At 39.6% G+C, this 20,333-nt stretch overlaps 2 protein-coding genes across 3 annotated transcripts in view; one reads left to right on the top strand and one right to left on the bottom strand.

Annotated features, from left to right (window-relative positions):
- The window catches only part of LOC125240213 (acetyl-CoA carboxylase), a 143,427-nt gene that overhangs the window by 68,307 nt on the left and 54,787 nt on the right, over positions 1 to 20,333 (top strand). Inside the window, exons 27-28 of the mRNA XM_048148036.1 lie at positions 16,800 to 16,939; positions 17,536 to 17,746. Of these exons, the coding sequence (XP_048003993.1) occupies positions 16,800 to 16,939; positions 17,536 to 17,746 (351 nt within the window). The remainder of the gene's footprint in view (positions 1 to 16,799; positions 16,940 to 17,535; positions 17,747 to 20,333) is intronic.
- LOC125240275 (odorant receptor 13a-like) lies at positions 178 to 13,523 on the bottom strand. 2 transcript variants are annotated; one of them, XM_048148139.1, is made up of 10 exons: positions 13,393 to 13,523; positions 11,406 to 11,531; positions 9,186 to 9,322; positions 6,521 to 6,660; positions 5,160 to 5,543; positions 4,028 to 4,127; positions 2,853 to 2,948; positions 2,104 to 2,202; positions 368 to 427; positions 178 to 280 (listed from the first exon to the last, which is right to left on the bottom strand). In XM_048148139.1, exons 1-10 carry the CDS (start codon positions 13,433 to 13,435, stop codon positions 236 to 238), a joined length of 1,230 nt encoding a protein of 409 aa, XP_048004096.1. In that variant the 5' UTR covers positions 13,436 to 13,523; the 3' UTR covers positions 178 to 235. The 2 variants fall into 2 exon arrangements, with proteins under 2 accessions (XP_048004096.1, XP_048004095.1); XM_048148138.1 differs by lacking the exons at positions 11,406 to 11,531; positions 13,393 to 13,523 and having other exon boundaries at positions 193 to 280; positions 6,530 to 6,660; positions 9,186 to 9,316.

Genomic DNA, 20,333 nt, shown 5'->3' with positions numbered 1-20,333 from the left:
GGCCAGGCCAGAAGTACTCGAAACCGACGAGCATGTATGAGAAACGTTATGAAAGTGTGTGAAGCGAAAGTGGTTGTCAGGATCGTAGTAAATGGAAATCCGTGATCTCTGCCTACCCCTCTGGGAAACAGGCGTGATTGTATATATGTATGTACTTAGGAAATAATTAAGTCGATGAAAGTGTTAGTACATATATAATGATAGGTACTTAAAACATACAATTTTTTGAGTGTCCTTAAGATCTAAGTAGTGTAAACATCGAATAAGATGTTTGTAATATCTGCAACAAAGAAAAAAAAATTGTCAAAAATAAACTTTCACCTTTGCTATAAAAATATCCGTATACATGTTTTAGGGGATTACTTACAGAAACGAAGAGTTCCATATCGAAATCGAACATATTGAAGGCGTTGATCTTCATCGGTATCTGAAAAAAGTGATAAAAAGATCATGAGCATGACAAAATGGACAGGGGTTTTTGTCCAACGTAGTATAATTACTAGCGGGCAGTGGTAATCTAATCACTTACAACGGCGATTCGCTGTTCGTTTGCCTCTTATAATTTGTCTATTATGAATACCCCACATGCTTTCAACCTTGGAGAGCTATTCTATCGATAAAAATACATACATACATACAATCACGCCTGTAACCCATAAAGGGGTAGGCAGAGCACATGAAACTACTAAAGCTTCAGTGCCACTCTTGGCAAATAAGGGGTTGAAAGAAAACGAAACTGTGACATTGCAGTGACAGGTTGCCAGCCTCTCGCCTACGCCACAATTTAACCTATATCCCATAGTCGCCTTCTACGACACCCACGGGAAGAAAGGGGGTGGTGAAATTCTTAAACCCGTCACCACACAGGCAGAATAAATAAATATCGATTATGTCGAAATGTTTATCACTAAGGGCCAGTTGTATCCACCATATTTGACAGACACATCATCGTTACGCAGCAGACATCTATGGACTACGAATCTTCCCATACAATAATTTATTTTATTTTATATTTATTTATTTAACGGAGACAGACAGTTTGGTAACCGGCCCTAAGGGTCCCTAAGCCTCTACAGGGCCCTAAGGGGCCCGTAACCAAACCGTCTCTGTCACTGATTTTGGCGGTGGCATTTTTTTTGTATGGGAATTTCCACTAGCTCTCAAACGGAGACTTGTCGACATGTGTATATTGCCAATCCTCACTTATGGTGCTCAGCCGTGGTCACTTACCGAGTCACAAAAGACAAAATTGAAGGTTTGCCAAAGAGCCATATAGCGCAACATGCTTGGGGTGAAAAGGATCGACCGGGTCCGAAACACTACGTTGCGCGCCAAGACAGGCATTGTTGACGTTGGGGTCAAAACTGCCAGGTTGAAGTGGGATTGGGCAGGCCATGTACGGCGTATGCATCCACAGCGGTGGGCTTAGCTACGGAGTCGGTGCCAAAACGCAAACGCCCGAGGGGTCGGCCCGGGAAGAGATGGCGGGATGACCTGGACTCCTTTCTTAACAACTGGACGGATGCTGCACTTAATCGGGAGGATTGGAAATCTAGGGGGGAGGCCTTTGCCCAGCAGTGGGACAATCTAGGCTACAATAAAAGAGAATTTCCATATATTTCTGCTGCGTGACTGATGTGTATGTTAACTGTGGTTGACACAACTGGTCCCGAAACTAATGCAACTTCGTTTTCGGGGTTTGTAACAGTTTGACTATTGGGGCCATATTATTTAAAGTTAGACTTATATTGACAGCGCGCGATCTACCCTCCGTCGCGCGCGTCGGCTGCGTTCACTTTCAGCGTTACCACTGGTCGCATTCACACTCGTTGGTCTGTCCAAACAAACACACTACACTCACAGTGTCACTACGTTTGTTCAATTCTGACTTCACCGGTTTTTTACACAAACAAATCACTGGATTCCATACATTTGATATTTGATTTGGGAGCTCGACAAAAATCAAAAAGGTTATCGCGGTCTATATCCCGGTCAATATAAGTCTAATGAAAATAAACGTGAATCATTCAAAACTCTTATTATTTAAAGTTGTCCCCTCTACACTTCAAATTTCCTCCAATTTTGTGGTCAAACCAAATTTACCTGAGCTCGGGCTATCATGAAGGAGATCATTTTGCGCGCGCGCTCGTCGTTAACTCGCTCCCAGCCGCAACAGTATAGATGAGTGGCGACCTCTAGCGCCTATGAAAAAACAAACCTTGAGACATACGTACATACATATAATCACGCCTGTAACATAAAGGGGTAGGCAGAGCACATGAACTACTAAGTTTCAGTGCCACTCTTGGCAAAAAGAGGTTGAAAGAAATCCAAATTGTGACATTGCAGTGACAGGTTGCCAGCCTCTCGCCTACGCCACAATTTAACCCATATGCCACAGTCGACTTCTACGACACCCACGGGAAGAAAGGGGGTGGTGAAATTCTTAACCCGTCACCACACGGGGGACATATTCATGGGACATATATTTTATTCGTGAGACATATTTAATCAATATACGGCAGTGCACGGGGTCTAGCCGCTGCGAGCATTCATGCCTGAGGACGGGTCTCCTAAATGACTCGAAACATGTCGCAACAGTCGCGATACAACCTTATAATAATTAAACCTTTACGTTTTCTATGTATATAAGTATTTGTATATTATGTATATCTTTGTCTGAGTACCCACAACGCAAGCCTTCTTGAGCTTACCGTGTGGCTCAGTCAATCTGTGTAAGAATGTCCTATAATATTTATAGGGCTCTGTACCTCAAAAGGTAGAAATGGAACCCTTATTATTACTTTGGAACATATCTTTTCGTAATATATTTACATTTAAAAAATACTTACGCTAACTTGCAATTTAGCGGCGTACCGGCACGGTAGATAGATGTGGGCAATCGTGCCTACGATGAACACTAGGTATCTAGGATCAATCCCGTAGCCCTGTAAAAAATGTATGAATAGAGGTTCTTGTAGTTGTAGACCTTCGCGACATGTTTAGAAAATGCAAAAGTTAAAAAACCGGCCAAGAGCGTGTCGGGCCACGCTCAGTGTAGGGTTCCGTAGTTTTCCGCATTTTTCTCAAAAACTACTGAACCTATCAAGTTCAAAACAATTTTCCTAGAAAGTCTTTATAAAGTTCTACTTTTGTGATCTTTTTCATATTTTTTAAACATATGGTTCAATATTTTTCCTTTAGGAGCAATTATTTCCAAAAATATTAATATTATCAAAAAACGATTTTAGTAAACCCTTATTCATTTTTAAATACCTATCCAACAAAATATCACACGTTGGGGTTGGAATGAAAAAAAAAAACAGTCCCCACTTTACATGTAGGGGGGGTACCCTAACAAAATTTTTTTTCCACTTTTTATTTTACTACTTTGTCGGCGTGATTGATATACATATTGATACCAAATTTCAGCTTTCTAGTGCTAACGGCCACTGAGATTATCCGCGGACGGACGGACGGACGGACGGACAGACATGGCGAAACTATAAGGGTTCCTAGTTGACTACGGAACCCTAAAAAGCTTCGGTCCTTTTAAATCCTGACCAGCACGGGTAGCATGGTCGCGCGATAGACAATAAAATATCAGGCCGTCCCTATCGCACTATTAGTAAGTGCGATAGGGACGGCCAGATGTTTTATCATTTATCGCGTGACCATAATTGCCTGCCAGAAGTATAGGCGCTCTTATTCTGTATGAGTTGAGAGTTCAGTATAGTATGAAGAAAATAACCTAACCACAAAATTAAAATTTTGAAAAAACCCCCGACCGCGACATAGTGGACAGATTTTCATGAAACATGGCTAAGAACACTCCCGACTAACTCAGCTTTCAACAAAAACAAAACTAAATCTAAATTGCTTCATCCGTTCGGGAGCTACGATACCACAGACAGACAGACAGACACGCAGACAGACAGACAAGTCAAACTTATAACACCCTTTTTGCGTCGGGGGTAAAAAATAAACCATGTTTTCCTTATACAAATAATGTTCAGACTTTCCTCACCTCAATGATTTGGTACATGCAGTTGCAAATCTGCAGCATTGTTGCTATCACTATTATACCTAGCCAAATGGCGAACGTTTCTTGTATGAGCTCCACCATTCTGAAAAAAAAACAAAATTAAACGCTGTGAGAGTCTGTTCGGAAAGATTGCAGAAGGCAAACGAGCATACAGGTCGCCTGATGGTAAGCGATCCCCGTCGCGCATGGACACTCTAAACACCAGAAGGGTTAGAGGTGCTTTGCCTGATGGGCTATACTCGTATGACGGGAGTGCGATCTTTTTTTGAAGAATCGAAGGTCATATGAAGCCTTTTGTTACTTAATTGCTACGAGATGGCGCTGCTCTATACTTTGAATCGCGCAATCATCAATGTCATGTATGTAAGCTCTATTCAGGGCCAGATTTACATCTGGGCTTAGGCACCCTGGCAACGTAATAAAATGCTTATTGATAAGATATAGGGCTCAAAATAGGCTAGTTTCCTACTAGTCAAATCAGCTTCTTTTTATGAACTGTCAAAACGATTTGCTAATATGGAATTACTATGAAATACTGAGGAGTGACGTCACGGTTAATTCATTTACTTTATATCTTTCTTAAAAAGAAATTATGTTTAAAAATAACTACTGTATATTAATATTTCGTCTCATTATGTGGGTCTTTATTTCGTGCACTGCATAAAATATTTTTTTCAAACATGGTATGAAATATTGATGTTATGTGCCTTATAATTGGCAGCGAAGTATGACGTTGCAGGTGCGGCTAGGACGATTGATAGATAATGGAATTCCATACAAACCTTGCAGGCATAGGCGTATACGGGACATTAAAGGGGAACGAATATTCGATTATTTTTGCGCTACGACGCACCGTTTAGGAGATACAGCCATCCAAAGTTACTATTTTCAGTAGACTTTATTTATTTCATACCATGTTTGAGAAAAGCACTATACATACCTCGGCGGGAAATGGGGTTGCCGGCCGAAGACATATAGACGGCCGAGCGAAGCGAGGCCGGATAGGTCTGAGGCCTTTGTCCCGGCCTCTGTAGTAATGTACTATTATTTTAAGTATAGGAAACTAGCCTATTCGAGCCTAGTCCTATTTATGTCAAAAATAAACTCGCCTCACCTGAACAAATCATTCTGCTCCATAATAACATCCAACATCCTCCTGTGCCGACTATCCCTATCCCTCTCCAACATAGCGTCTTCCATAGTCTTACAAGCCAACTCCATCTTCATACAAGCGTGATTAATAGTTATACCGAAAAACGCATCAAAGCCGGTAAAACTTATAATATAGAACACAGAACAATACGCCATGTAGAAAAACATGATTTCAAAGTAGGGGGAGGAAAATCGTTCCTCCTTTGGGGAGAATGGCTTGTCTATGTCGTGTATCATATATTTGATTGGTTCATCTTTGCAAGCGTAGTTGTAGAAGGTTAGGATAACGGCGGTCAGAGGGAACGTCAGGACGCATGTGGCTACGGTTATTGACCAGCATTTTTCACTGAAAAGAAAAATAGCATATTCTTAGGGTCTTATTGACGCCAAAGACATATGTAACTCCGTATAGACAGCTACAGTCTAAGAAAAAAACGTACCTCAGAGCCATATAGGAAAAGGTACGGTGGCCTAAATGGCGTTACACCTTTGGGGGACGCTCGGCTAGATGGCGCTAATTTTAATATTTAGCATTTTAAGACATCAAGATAAGAATATGGTTTAATGTAAAAATTGATGTTTAAAAATGTTAAGCTTGTGTCAAGAGATGGCAGTCTATGCACTGTGATTACACATTTTACTTTGACAGTAACTCTCTATAATACTCGATCTTCTTTGTCGACGCGAATCGGCTCCAACTAACCACAAAATTAAAATTTTGAAAAAACCCCCGACCGCGACATAGTGGACCGATTTTCATGAAACATGGCTAAGAACACTCCCGACTAACTCAGCTTTCAGACAAAGAAAAACTAAATCGGTTCATTCGTACGGGAGCTACGATGCCACAAAGAGATACACACACAGACAGACAAACAGACAGACAGACACGTCAAACTTATAACACCTCGTCGTTTTTGCGTCGGGGGTTAAAAAGAGCTTTTACCAATTGGTGTGGTGAAAAATCACTGATACCGGAAAGTTTCCAAGATTCCGAAATTTTCACATTGGAAAACTGCGGAAATTTTCCATACTTTGTATGGACAATTATATGGGTGGAAACTTTCCATTTCATAAATTTAAATTCCCTTTATTTTTCGTGAAACTTTCGTGAATTTTTCAAGAAATTTAAGATTTTTTTGGAAAGTTTCCGCAACTTGCACATCACTACCTGTAGTATTTTATATTTAGTTTTAATTTTAGGTTAAGTTTTAATTGTATTTATGATGTCTGAGGTTTTTTGTTGTATTTTTTGTAAGTGTTTTTGTTAATAAATGTATTAAACGTAAGTTTCTCATGTCCATCTAAATATACATAACAAACCTATAGTACTGAGTGTTTGTAATGTGCCGACGGGCTATTTCTTTGTGTTGCTCTGGCAACGAGTTGTACCGAAAGTGGTCGGCGTCCATCTTTTTAATAATTGCCCAAGCTTCTTTTCTGCTGTAGAAAAATAACATCATCTGTGAACAGTAACAAAAGTAAAAACGATTATAGATTTGTCTTTCCATCGAATCTCTTTATTTTTATAGTCTTCTTCTTCTTTACATCCTGTTACCCTCTGCTGGGGTGTAGGGCTCGAATCATATTTCTCCATTTACTCCGGTCTTGGGCAGTTTGAGTGACCTCCTCCCACCCCATGTCTAGCACCCTGAGCTCCTGCTGAACCGAACGACGCCAGGTCGATTTAGGGCGGCATGGTTTGCGCTTTCCGGGTACATTCCAGGTGAGGGCCATTTTGGATAGGTGGGTATTTTTAACCGACTTCAAAAAAGGAGGAGGTTCTCAATTCGACTGAATGTTTTTTTTTTTTATTATTTTTTTGTATGTATGTTACTCGATATCTCCGAGAATCGTGGACCGATTTTCAAAATTTTTTTTTTGATCGAACCGGTGTAACCCCGAGATGGTCCCATTGGCACCAAGTCAGGGTCTGATGATGGAATCCTGGAGAAATCGAGGGAACTCTTCAAATGTTATAGGCACATGTAATGTTTTTAGTCTATTTTTCAAAGGTACACCAGTATTTACGTCTGATGGTAATAATTTTATGTGGCTGAGCTGATGATGGAAGGTCAACTCCTCAATGGTTAGGAGTTTAAGGATAATTCTTTCACTACTGTATATGTATTCGGACTGATACATATAATATCACTAGGAACCACTAAAAATCAACTGAGCTGATGATGGAAGGTCAACTCCTCAATGGTTAGGAGTTAAAGGATAATTCTTTCACTACTGTACATGTATTCGGACTGATACATATAATAACACTAGGAACCACTAAAAATCAACTGAGCTGATGATGGAAGGTCAACTCCTCAATGGTTAGGAGTTTAAGGATAATTCTTTCACTACTGTACATGTATTCGGACTGATACATATAATATCACTAGGAACCACTAAAAATCAACTGAGCTGATGATGGAAGGTCAACTCCTCAATGGTTAGGAGTTAAAGGATAATTCTTTCACTACTGTACATGTATTCGGACTGATACATATAATATCACTAGGAACCACTAAAAATCAACAAATAAATAAACTTTTTAACAAAAAATAAAACCGCCTTCAAAAATAAGCGCGTTACAAAACACGGAGAAACTAAAAAGCCAAAAATAATAAACCTTTCAATTCAGATTTCTTATCGTATTGCAATAAGCTAAACATCCAAATTATAAACAAATCAATTATTTTTGGAGTCGATACCAGCCTGTGTATGGTTGGGTGGGGCAAACAGGCAATAGCAAGGCGACGAACAGGTCTGGTACCGACTACAAAAATAATTGATTTGTTTATAATTTGGATGTTTAGCTTATTGCAATACGATAAGAAATCTGAATTGAAAGGTTTATTATTTTTGGCTTTTTAGTTTCTCCGTGTTTTGTAACGCGCTTATTTTTGAAGGCGGTTTTATTATAGTAAAGAAAGATAATTACGCTTCCGCCGGGATTTGAACCCGCATCATCTGCAATCTTAATTGATTGTGTGAGATACAGAATCTCTCGACACTGGCAATATTTCCATACATTTCCTTATGTATATATAGACGCGTTGAGTCTTTAGTGCCCACGCCTTTTACATTTCCATTCTTTCCATTGTCTGCCGAATGCCGAATGAGCTATGGCCCAGACTTCCACAGATTGATTGAGTGTTGTGTTCCTGCCGGTGAGTAAGGCTGCCAGAGCTCAACGAGGGTGCAGTGTGCTGGTGACGGAAGGACCTACGGTCTATTGTCGTTTGAGTCGTCGGCATCCCGAACCCTTTTTGGAACATGTACACTCCGTTTTGCTGTGTACTTAACACAGCAAAAGGGAGTGTACAATTTTCTAATGGGTTGGCAACGCACGTTACACTCCTTGAGTTGCAGGCGTCCATAGGTGACGGTGACCGCTTTTCACCAGGCGGACCGTATGCTTGTTTGCCACCGACGTAGTATTAAAAAAAAGATTGGGAGCCCAAGTCAAAATGGGGACACGGCAGACCACGTATGCGATGATAGCGAAGCGTGTTGGACTCCTTTTTGAAAGAATGGCCGAGGTCTGCTCAAGGAGGGTTAGAAAAAGCGGGAGAAGGCCTTTGCCCAGCAGTGGGACATTACAGGCTCTCAATAGAGCATTTCTTTTTTTTTTTGCCACTTTTATGAAGTGTGATATTTTTGAAAAAAAATATGCTATTTCTACTCAGAATTAGCCTTTTCAATCCTAGTAGTTAAAAAATTGTCCCATACGATTTTTTCTTATTTTGTTACCATTTTCCGTACATTTTGTATGGGGTAACAAAAGAGGAAAGTAACAAAAATGTATGGAAATTCTGGGACACTTTTTGTCTCCCAGTAAGATTGAAAATACTCGTGATTCTGAGTACAATTGACCTGAAATTCCCTAAAAGAATAAAAAAAAACTATTGGCAAAAAAAAATGCTCAATAATACTTAATTTAAATTTTACATAGTGACTACAACTGTGTGAAAAACTGAAGAAAAGGTACCTTAAAGATCGCTCCAAGAAAGGGTCCTATAACTGTAGTATGCCGGATGATATTGATGATATCCCCACGGAACCAACTGTTCCACATATCCAGTAATGCTGCGACGCATACTGGCGACATCGTTACCAGTATCGTGACTGAAAAAAAAAAAAAAAATGCTTTGATCGGTGTACACCTCTCGACACCCTTGAGTTCTCACACCGGTGTTGCCCTTGAGCCATCTTGGATGTCGCTTTTTGTGGGGGCCCATCTTGTGGGGACGAGTCACCGTCTGCCGGAAATAAAATTGGATACCGTTTTATTAGGCAGGCGTCCGGTTTTTTATCCATAGCCCAGTATTTAGTCCATCATTTTCATCAAAATAGACCAGTTCATTTTAGATTCCATTAACTCTCAAATAGTCCTTACACCTGGCGGGTGTTGCCTCTGCGTGTGTCCCATGATACGGGCAAGGGCAATATCCGCTCGGTGTACCCCTTACATTTCATTAAAGTGTCGAAAGGGCCTCTACGCGTTGGCTTCGGCCCCGCGCACGCCTCCCAAAGGTCCGGAATACCATTGTTCCGTGATGGGAAAGATATACAAATAAATATGCTTTAATTGCACACTACAAAAATAAAACATAAATGAAAACGGTTACAAAATGGTAGGTAACAAATAATTATATAACAATAACCACAAAATTTAAATTTTGAAAAGTCCCCCGACAAAGTTTACAGATTTTCATGAAACATGACTAAGAACACTCCCGACTAACTCAGCTTTTAAACAAAAACTGAATCTAAATCGGTTCATCCGTTCGGGAGCCACTATGCCACAGAGAGACAGACGCGTCAAATTTATAACACCCCGTCGTTTTTGCGTCAGGCGTTAAAAAAAGTTTGACAAAAATGTCTGGGATTGATGAACATTTTTCTGTTTGATTCGATGACAGAATTAGTTTAATTCTCGTGCCTTGAAACCCTCGCGACGCTCAAGTCCATATTTTGAACGACTCGCTACGCTTGCGGCACACCTCGGACACTGGCGATCAAATATATGAAAGAGGCGCGTTCCTAGCACACAGTCTAAGCTTGTGTAGGTGAACGCGTACCATGCTTGTGTGAGTATAATATGACATGTCGACTGTTCGCGTTTTTGACAGGCGGTAACTGTGAGGTAACCGAGAGTGGGCAGCACTTTCAGCGGGGAGCGGAAGTGGCCATACTGTACGACCTATACTATACCTATACGAATTAAGTTTGATGTGTCGTGTCTGTCCGTGGCATCATAACTTTCGAACGGATGAACCGATTTAGATTTCTTTTTGGTTTGAAAGCTGAATTAGTTAGCTATGTTTGATGAAAATTTTTCCACTATGTTGGGGGTTTAAAAAAAAAAGTGATTTTACAGTGTCTTGAGCTGGGGCCCGTTTCTCGAAAGGTACAAGCCTTTTTTTTCTGCTTTGGCTTTTACTCACTGCCAGAAATGGGCCCCTGGAGCCCGTTTCTCGAAAGGTACAAGCCTTGTATTACAAGTGCGCGAACTGTCAAATCGTATGGGTTGTCATGGAAACACACTTGTAATACAAGGCTTGTACCTTTCGAGAAATGGGCCCCTGGAGCCCGTTTCTCGAAAGGTACAAGCCTTGTATTACAAGTGCGCGAACTGTCAAATCGTATGGGTTGTCATGGAAACACACTTGTAATACAAGGCTTGTACCTTTCGAGAAGTGGGCCCCTGGAGCCCGTTTCTCGAAAGGTACAAGCCTTGTATTACAAGTGCGCGAAGTGTCAAATCGTATGGGTTGTCATGGAAACACACTTGTAATACAAGGCTTGTACCTTTCGAGAAGTGGGCCCCTGGAGCCCGTTTCTCGAAAGGTACAAGCCTTGTATTACAAGTGCGCGAACTGTCAAATCGTATGGGTTGTCATGGAAACACACTTGTAATACAAGGCTTGTACCTTTCGAGAAGTGGGCCCCTGGAGCCCGTTTCTCGAAAGGTACAAGCCTTGTATTACAAGTGCGCGAAGTGTCAAATCGTATGGGTTGTCATGGAAACACACTTGTAATACAAGGCTTGTACCTTTCGAGAAGTGGGCCCCTGGAGCCCGTTTCTCGAAAGGTACAAGCCTTGTATTACAAGTGCGCGAAGTGTCAAATCGTATGGGTTGTCATGGAAACACACTTGTAATACAAGGCTTGTACCTTTCGAGAAACGGGCCACTGGTATACTTACGAATGCCAATAACTCTGCACACTTCAGTATTAGGAGTAGGGTACAGCATGCCGACGATCATAGTGAAAGTTATTATTTTGTACGTCTCACGAAACGGCTTGAACTCCAAATCGTCCGTTACAGGAACTACAAAAAAATATAAATTTTATTCTTTAGGCGTGGTTGCGATCATTTCTGTACCTTTAACCCTAAAACATACAATCATACATACAATCACGCCTGCATCCCATAAAGGGGTAGGCAGAACACATGAAACTACTAAAGCTTCAGTGCCACTCTTGGCAAATAAGGGGTTGAAAGAAAACGAAACTGTGGCATTGCAGCGACAGGTTGCCAGCCTCTCGCCTACGCCACAATTTAACCCTAAAACGTTTGTCTTTATTCTATGATTTTACTATTACCTTATCCATTATCTTAAAGCCTGCAGGGCTAAGATAGATAGCTATCCATCATTTATCCCCATATCTGTCTCGTTATAACAAGTTAAGTGCGAAAGTGACGCATGATGTGACAAGTGACAAAACATGACCATGATTCGGCGACTTTAAGTATTTATTTTGTTTTTGATTTGGAATCATTTGATTCTCAATAAATATTCAAAATAAATGTTCAAATATGCCAAAAATACAAGAGGTCTACAGCGCCAAAATGCTTACCTACCTACGTTACTACCTATGATATGACGGTATTAATATATTCTACACACAATGTTTTTTTTTTTTTTTTTTTTTTAATTTATTTAACAAATAAGTACATTATATTTTTCACATTTATGTTTCTCGCCAAACTGTCTTGCAGTTTGTTGGCGAGATAGCGCTCATTTTTAACATTTATATATACTTAGGTACTTACATATTTATTAGGCACTAATTAACTTAAAACTATTTACATGCAATGCGCAAGCTTATGTTATCATTATTACATGCTTATGCTTCCTGGACTACTCAATTACACTTATACTGTGTAAGAATGTCCTATAATATCTATTTATTTATTTTCCCCTCACTAGCTCGGAAACACGTGTTTTGTCCTTTAATACCAGCGGGTAAAAACGAATTTTATCCACTAGTGGGTAAAGTAATTTGACCTTGAATAAAGTCAAATTAACTGCTTTAAAATTGATAAAAATAGGTGAATCTAGTAATAAAGATGATTTACCACCTGTGGAACTACTGGAAGCAATGATAAACTCATTTTTTGCGTTGTAGTTTCCTCGCTATAGTGAGGGGAAAAGTTTTGTGTTACACTCGGGTGCAAATGTATTTTACTTCTCGTGTGTTAAAAAACTCGCAAGTTCAGGATTCTATTCTCGAACCACTCGCTTCGCTCGTGGTTCAACTATAGAATCCTTTCACTTGCTCGTTTTTCAATTGCACACTCGTCGTTAAAATACAACTTTGCCCCCTTGTATAACAAATAACTATTATTTATTTATTTATACTTTAGGTAGGTAGATAAATATCTTAGGGCAATTTCTCCAATAGCGTTTCTTTTAACTTTTTCTTTAATTCTGCTATAGTACATCTATTTTCTTCCCTTAGCAAGCTAATTTCATTATATAACTTTGGTACCAAAAACATATTAGTCCTTTTGCCATAGTAGTTTTTTGTGTGAGTAGGCACATTTGCAAAATTATCTACATTTGAACTGTAAAATTGATTAAAAATGTACAGTAGGTAGGTATTAACTTTTTTATATTATTAATTGCCCGTGTGGTGACGGGTTAAGAATTTCACCACCCCCTTTCTTCCCGTGGGTGTCGTAGAAGTCGACTGTGGGATACGGGTTAAATTGTGGCGTAGGCGAGAGGCTGGCAACCTGTCACTGCAATTTCAAAATTTTCTTTTTTTTCAACCCCTTTTTGCCAAGAGTGGCACTGAAACTTGAGTAGTTCATGTGCTCTGCCTACCCCTTTATGGGATACAGGCGTGATTGTATGTGTGTTGTATGTGTATGTGTAATTGTGTATATTATTAAAAAAGCTTACCCAAAGGAAGTGTGCTAGATTCTTTCCTTCGAAACGATTTCATTGCGTCTTATTGCATTTAATTCTTTTGTAAAAATGTCCTATAAAGTTACTTGCTAGAAATGTTACAACTAATTTGCTACTTCGTAGAAATCAGGCTGTCAGCAACTCTCTGTAATAAAGTTATTTCATTACATGTACAGTCAAGCTTAGTTTTTATAGTTGGGTACTTTTGCGCAGTGAAAATATATCAGAAGATTTAAAACGGATCCAGAAATACTATGTACAAGAAAAACCGGCCAAGAGCGTGTCGGGCCACGCTCAGTGTAATAGGGTTCCGTAGTTTCCCGTATTTTTTCAAAAACTGTTCAACCTATCAAGTACAAAATAATTTTCCTAGAATGTCTTTATAAAGGTCTGCTTTTGTGATTCTTTTCATATTGTTAAACTTATGGTTCAAAAGTTACAGGTGGAGGGAGGACACATTTTTTTATCTTGTGGAGCGATTATTTCCGAAAATATTATCAATATCAAAAAATGTATCTCGTAAACACCTATTCATTTTTAAATACCTATCTAACAATGAATCACACGTTAGGGTTGAAATGAAAAAAAAAACACTACCCACTTTTCGTGTAGGGGGGAGGGTACCCTAATGGAACATTTTTTTTCGCTTTTTATTTAACCACTTTGTCGGCGTGAATTGGTACCTAATTTCAGCTTTCTAGTGCTAACGGTCACTGAGATTATCCGCGGACGGACGGACGGACAGACAGACATGGCGAAACTATAAGGGTTCCTAGTTGACTACGGAACCCTAAAAAGAATTATGGCTTAGAATAAATAATAACCTAACCACAAAATTAAAATTTTGAAAAAACCCCCGACCGCGACATAGTGGACCGATTTTCATGAAACATGGCTAAGAAGCTAAGAACACTCCCGACTAACTCAGCTTTCAGACAAAAAAAAACTAAATCTAAATCGGTTCATCCGTTCGGGAGCTACGATGCCACAGACAGACACACACACAGACAGACAAACAGACAGACAGACAGACAGACAGACGGACAGACAGACAGACAGACAGACGGACAGACAGACTGACAGACAGACACGTCAAACTTATAACACCCCTTCGTTTTTGCGTCGGGGGTTAAAAAAGTGTAAAATTGAATACATTTAAAAGAGATGGTGCTGGAGTATTGATCCAGAGTCCGTGAGTTCATGTCTCAACTAAGGCAATAATTTTTCTATTTTTAAATTTATTCTAAGCCTAGTGGTATCTATTGAAGACGTTTCTGCTTGTCAAAAAGTTGAACTTACTGGATTTACACCTATGTATTTCTGTATAAGGAAATTACAACATATCAAACGGTAAACCTAACGTTGAAAGACTAAAGTACCCAAATACCGTATCTCATAAATTTTGGAGCGTTTTTCCACTCAGTAGTTTTCAGGGTAGCCTGTGTGGTGACGGGTTAAGAATTTCACCACCCCCTTTCTTCCCGTGGGTGTCGTAGAAGGCGACTATGGGATATGGGTTAAATTGTGGCGTAGGCGAGAGGCTGGCAACCTGTCACTGCAATGCCACAGTTTCGTTTTCTTTCAACCCCTTATTTGCCAAGAGTGGCACTGAAGCTTTAGTAGTTTCATGTGTTCTGCCTACCCCTTTATGGGATACAGGCGTGATTGTATGTATGTAGTTTTCAAATAACAACCTTTTTTTTACGTTATTTTAAAGTTCGCTTCATCTTTTGATATCGACTGTACACACGTATGCATAGTTAACAACTCGATGACATGTGAGTTACTCCTTATGAGCTTGACATGAAGATCACAAAGTTAATCCTATACTTCTATTAAAGGGCTATTACATGAAGTGACGCATGTTGCGAAGCGCTGTTGGCCCAGCGGTAAGAGCGTTCGACTTTCAATCCGGAGGTCGCGGGTTCGAACCCCGGCTCGTACCAATGAGTTTTTCGGAACTTGTGCGAAATGTCATTTGATATTTGCCAGTCGCTTTTCGGTGAAGGAAAACATCGTGAGGAAACCGGACTAATTCCAATAAGGCCCAGTTACCCTTCGGGTTGGAAGGTCAGATGGCAGTCGCTTTCGTAAAAGTAGTGTCTATGTAAAATCTTGGGATTAGTTGTCAGAGCGGACCCCAGGCTCCCATGAGCCGTGGCGAATGCCGGGATAACGCAAGGAGGATGTGATGACATGAAGTGACGCATTAAAAGTAGGTACTGCTTTAACCTCCTATGTCCCCGTGTACATTTTTTTGTACATATTCTAAACTATTGAACTTTTATTGTGTAACAAAGGGTTCTAAATTCAAAAACAAAACAATACCTTCAAGAAAAGAGCGTTCACTCATCTTAAAGGCCGGCAACGCACCTCCAACACTTCTGGTGTTTCGGGTGCCCATGCATGGGCGGCGGTGATCGCTTACCATCAGGCGACTTGTCTGCTTGTTTGCCTCCTATCCCATAAAAAAAAAACAATTGCTTATAGGTCTTAGTGCGTTTTCATATTATCCGATTCGATATCTGATGTCGAAAGGATTTCAAAGGCAAAAATCAAAGATGGCGGCTTGAATGTATATGTGATATCGGTCCTACATCCGATATCGGATCTGATAATGTGAAAACACACTTAGGGAGCTAGAGACGAGATTGAAAATGTGTATTTTATACACATACATACTATCACGCCTATTTCCCAGAGGGGTAGGTAGAGATCACGGATTTCTATTTGCTACGATCCTGACAAACCACTGGTAGACAAAAGTTCACCCCGGTCTTCCACTTCCACACTCTTTTTAACCGACTTCAAAATAACCTAACAAAATTACAATTTAAAAAAAACACGACCGCGACATAGTGGGCCGATTTTCATGAAACATGGCTAAGAACACTCCCGACTAATTCAGCTTTCAAACAAAAAAAAAACTAAATCTAAATCGGTTCATTCGTTCGGGAGATACGATGCCCAAAAACAAAAACACACAAACAGACAGACAGACACGTCAAACTTATAACACCCCGTCGTTTTTAACCCCCGACGCAAAACGAATAGGTGTTATAAGTTTGACGTGTCTGTCTGTCTGTTTGTATGTCTGTCTGTCTGTCTGTTTGTCTGTTTGTCTGTCTGTCTGTGTGTGTATGTCTGTGGCATCGTAGCTCCCAAACGGATAAACTGATTTAGATTTAGTTTTCTTTTGTCTGAAAGCTGAGTTAGTCTGGGTGTTCTTAAGCATGTTTCATGAAAATCAGTCCACTATGTCGCGGTCGGGGGTTTTTTCAAAATTTTAATTTTGTGGTTAGGTTATTGCGTAGGGGGTAACAAGGAGGAGGTTCTCAAATCGGCTTTTCATATACTTTCTTCCTAAATCATGATTATAACCATAAAATTGTCTTCAACAGGTAATCAACGCGTCGCTGGAAGTTTACGTTCGTCGCGCCTACACCTCATACGAGATCCAATGCTTGCAACACCTGGATTTGTCAGGAGAGCTAAGCGTAGTGCACTTCCAGTTTGTGCTGCCTACTGGACACCCTAACAGGTCGGTTAAACCAACAGGTCTCTGGAAGTATGTAGTACTAGCGTAACTTCCAGCCCCCATTATAGAAAAGTGGGGGGTCAGAAAGAGACAAAAAGTAGCTTATGTCACTCTGCATCCCTTCAACTTGTCTTAAAAAATCACGTCAATTCGTCGCTCCGTTTGGCCGTGAAAGACGGACAAACAAACAGACACACACACTTTCACATTTATAATATTAGTAAGAGATCCAATGTCTGCAACACCTGGATTTGTCAGGAGAGTTGAGCGTAGTGCACTTCCAGTTTGTGCTGCCGACTGGACATCCTAACAGGTCGGTTAAACCAACAGGTCTCTGGAAGTATGTAGTACTAGCGTAATTTCCAGCCTCCATTATAGGAAAGGGGGGAGGGGGGTTAGAAAGAGACAAAAAGTAGCCTATGTCACTCTGCATCCCTTCAACTTCACTCTTAAAAAATCACGTCAATTCGTCGCTCCGTTTGGCCGTGAAAGACGGACAAACAGACACACACACTTTCCCATTTATAATATCAGTATGGATATTTCTTTAAACCAACCGTTTAATCATTTTTATAATCTTTTTACTTATCTCTGTCTAGAATCCCGCTGAGCCAATCAGAGATCGAGTTAGCATCAGCTCAAGACGCCGAAGGTATACCGGCGGAATTATGTACCGCCGCCATGAAGAAATGCCACCACCGGACGGGCGCGTTGGCAGCTTTCGACTCTTTCGAGCATTTCGCGCAGTATGCTGACGAGTTGCTGGACCTAGTTCATGACTTTGCTAGCACAGCCAGCGTGAGGAGAGAGGTAAGGCCATTTTCAGAAGATTTTTAGTAAAATTTCTGCTATAAATGAGGAGTGTCTTTTCAAAAGGGCTTATTTCCACTTTGAACTTTTTTTTGGGAAATCGAAAGAAACATAATTACACGGTATTGATTTTGAAATTAATATTTAATTTGCAATATTGTAAGTTGACGTTAATGCTATGATTACATCAAACGTAACATGTGTACCTAAATAAATATTTAATTACCATGTTTTTGAGAATTAAGCCATTTTGTTGTGGCCTTGTAGCGTAAATGTTTTTATTTTAAAATAGTTTTATTTTATTTTTGGATTTTGTATTAACGTTAGTTGATATCAATGTTGTTGTACTATATACATTGATTTATCCACATAAATAATCATTACATATTCTTCAAAATGTGTTCTAAACTTTGTTAATTTTTTCTTAAAAATCAAGGCGAGACTTTTTGAACTTTAATCTCAAAACAACACGTAATTTTCTATATGTACTAAGAAAAACTGCATTCATAGTTTAAAAAAAAAGAAAAAATAAATTAGCCCTTTTGAAAAGACACTCCTCAAATGTACTAAAGTACTGATACTGAGTAGATCGTTATAAAGAAATGCTACCACCGTACGGGCGCGTTGGCAGCTTTCCATTGTTTGGAGAATTTTGCGCAGTATGCTGACAAGTTACTGGACCTAGTTCATGACTTTGCTAGCACAGCCAGCGTGAGGAGAGAGGTAAGATCATAGGTTCACTAATATGTTGCAGAAACTTTTTTCGCATATAATTGATTTGCATATTAGTTCTTGGCAGAAGTCACGTTTTGCAGAAATACCTTACGCAAAATATGCTTTGACATAAATAATTTCGCAGATTGTTATAATACCGAATCGTACGTTGGCATAACGTTGATGAGCATAATAGTCTTTTAGTCGAATAGTACTTTCGCAGATAATATTTGTGCAAAATATTTAGGCGGCATAAAGTTGCAGTTTGCTTTTTGATAGCGAGTCTGATGTGTTGGGGATGCAAGGTACCTAACACTCCTCGCTTCGCTCGTCGTCGTACCTAACGGAGGCTCTGAGACTGTCTTTCTTTTTCCATAGCGTGCCATAAATAATTCTGCTCTTGTATTAGTATGCTATACGATTATTATGGTACATAAAATCATGCTAAATCAAAGTCGACCAGAGTAATGTTCTTTTTTTTTTTTTTAATTTATTGCTAAGTAAAAACAAAACACTTAAATCTTACAATAACTTCGCCAAACTGCGGAACAGTTTGTTGGCGAATGAAAAAACACCCGGACTTATATGTACTTACTACTAGCTTATCTAACTTAATTGCTTAATTGCTATACACAGGCACCATGATAACGGGTCACCTTGCACGAATATTCCTTACAATGTGACCCATCAACACTGCCCCCGAGTGCATACGAAGTAGGTATATAACTAATGATATGCTTTCAACATTTGATTTTTAATTTTTTTCTTAAAAATATTTTTCGTCATGCAATCCTCTTCAGAGGGTAAGCCGTTCAATATACGCGGTATTAGATATTGCCTTGTTCTTCGGCCATAATAACAAAACAATATTCTGCCAAATGCAAAATTACCATTCGACCGAATGTTTTTCTGCGAAACATGTTTTGCAAAGTGTGTTTCTGACCAAAATTATTCTGCCAGATGAGGGTAACCCAAGATCATATTATATAAACTATTTCATGAACACTGACAATTTGTCTATCTACAATATAAATCACGTCAATTCGTCGCTCCGTTTTGCTGCTAAAGACGAACAAACAAACAGACACGCACACTTTCACATTTATAATATTAAGTATTAGGGTTCCGTACCTCAAAAAGGAAAAACGGAACCCTTATAATATTGGATCGCTCGTGCGTCTGTCTGTCCGTCTGTCACAGCCAATTTTCTCCGAAACTACTGAACCGATTAACTTGAAATTTGGCACGCATATGTAAACCTGTGACCCAAAGACGGACATTTAATTTAAATTAAGAAAATTTAATTACACGGGCCACTTTTGGGGGGTAAAAGCGATAATTAAAAATCAAAGTTTCTAGAACTATATTGTGTTACATATCAAATGAAATAGGTTTTTATAAGCATCTCAAAAATATTTTTTTGATAATTTTTAGTACGGTATTTTTCAAGTTATTTAAGAAAATAGGCAAAAAAATGACCATCCCCCCCCCCCCCCCCCTACTAACTACTATGCGTAAAATTTTCACGAGAAATACACGAGATAGTTTTTAATCTATACATTACAGGAAAACCTATTAAAAACCTACAGTAAAGCGTAAGTCGGACTTAAAAGAAAAAAAAAACTCAAATTACGAATTTCACTCACTGCCGCTGCAAGGAGTTACCAAATCTCTTGAAATTGTGTGAGCGCGTTTGACATATAAACTCATGTTCTATTTCGTTTTGTTCAAAATATCGATTACTCGCAAAAATGACTCAAGTTCCTACTAAAAAGGAGGCGCTTAAGCCCTTCCTGTAGTGTGCGGAACTCTTACAACACGAGTACAACTCGTACTTGGCCCGTTTTTAGGGTTCCGTAGTCAACTAGGAACC

This window comes from Leguminivora glycinivorella, chromosome 27, assembly GCF_023078275.1.
Source record: "Leguminivora glycinivorella isolate SPB_JAAS2020 chromosome 27, LegGlyc_1.1, whole genome shotgun sequence".
In the NCBI taxonomy this organism is placed as follows: Eukaryota; Metazoa; Arthropoda; class Insecta; order Lepidoptera; family Tortricidae; genus Leguminivora; species Leguminivora glycinivorella.
This window is presented reverse-complemented; position numbering and strand designations above follow the sequence as displayed.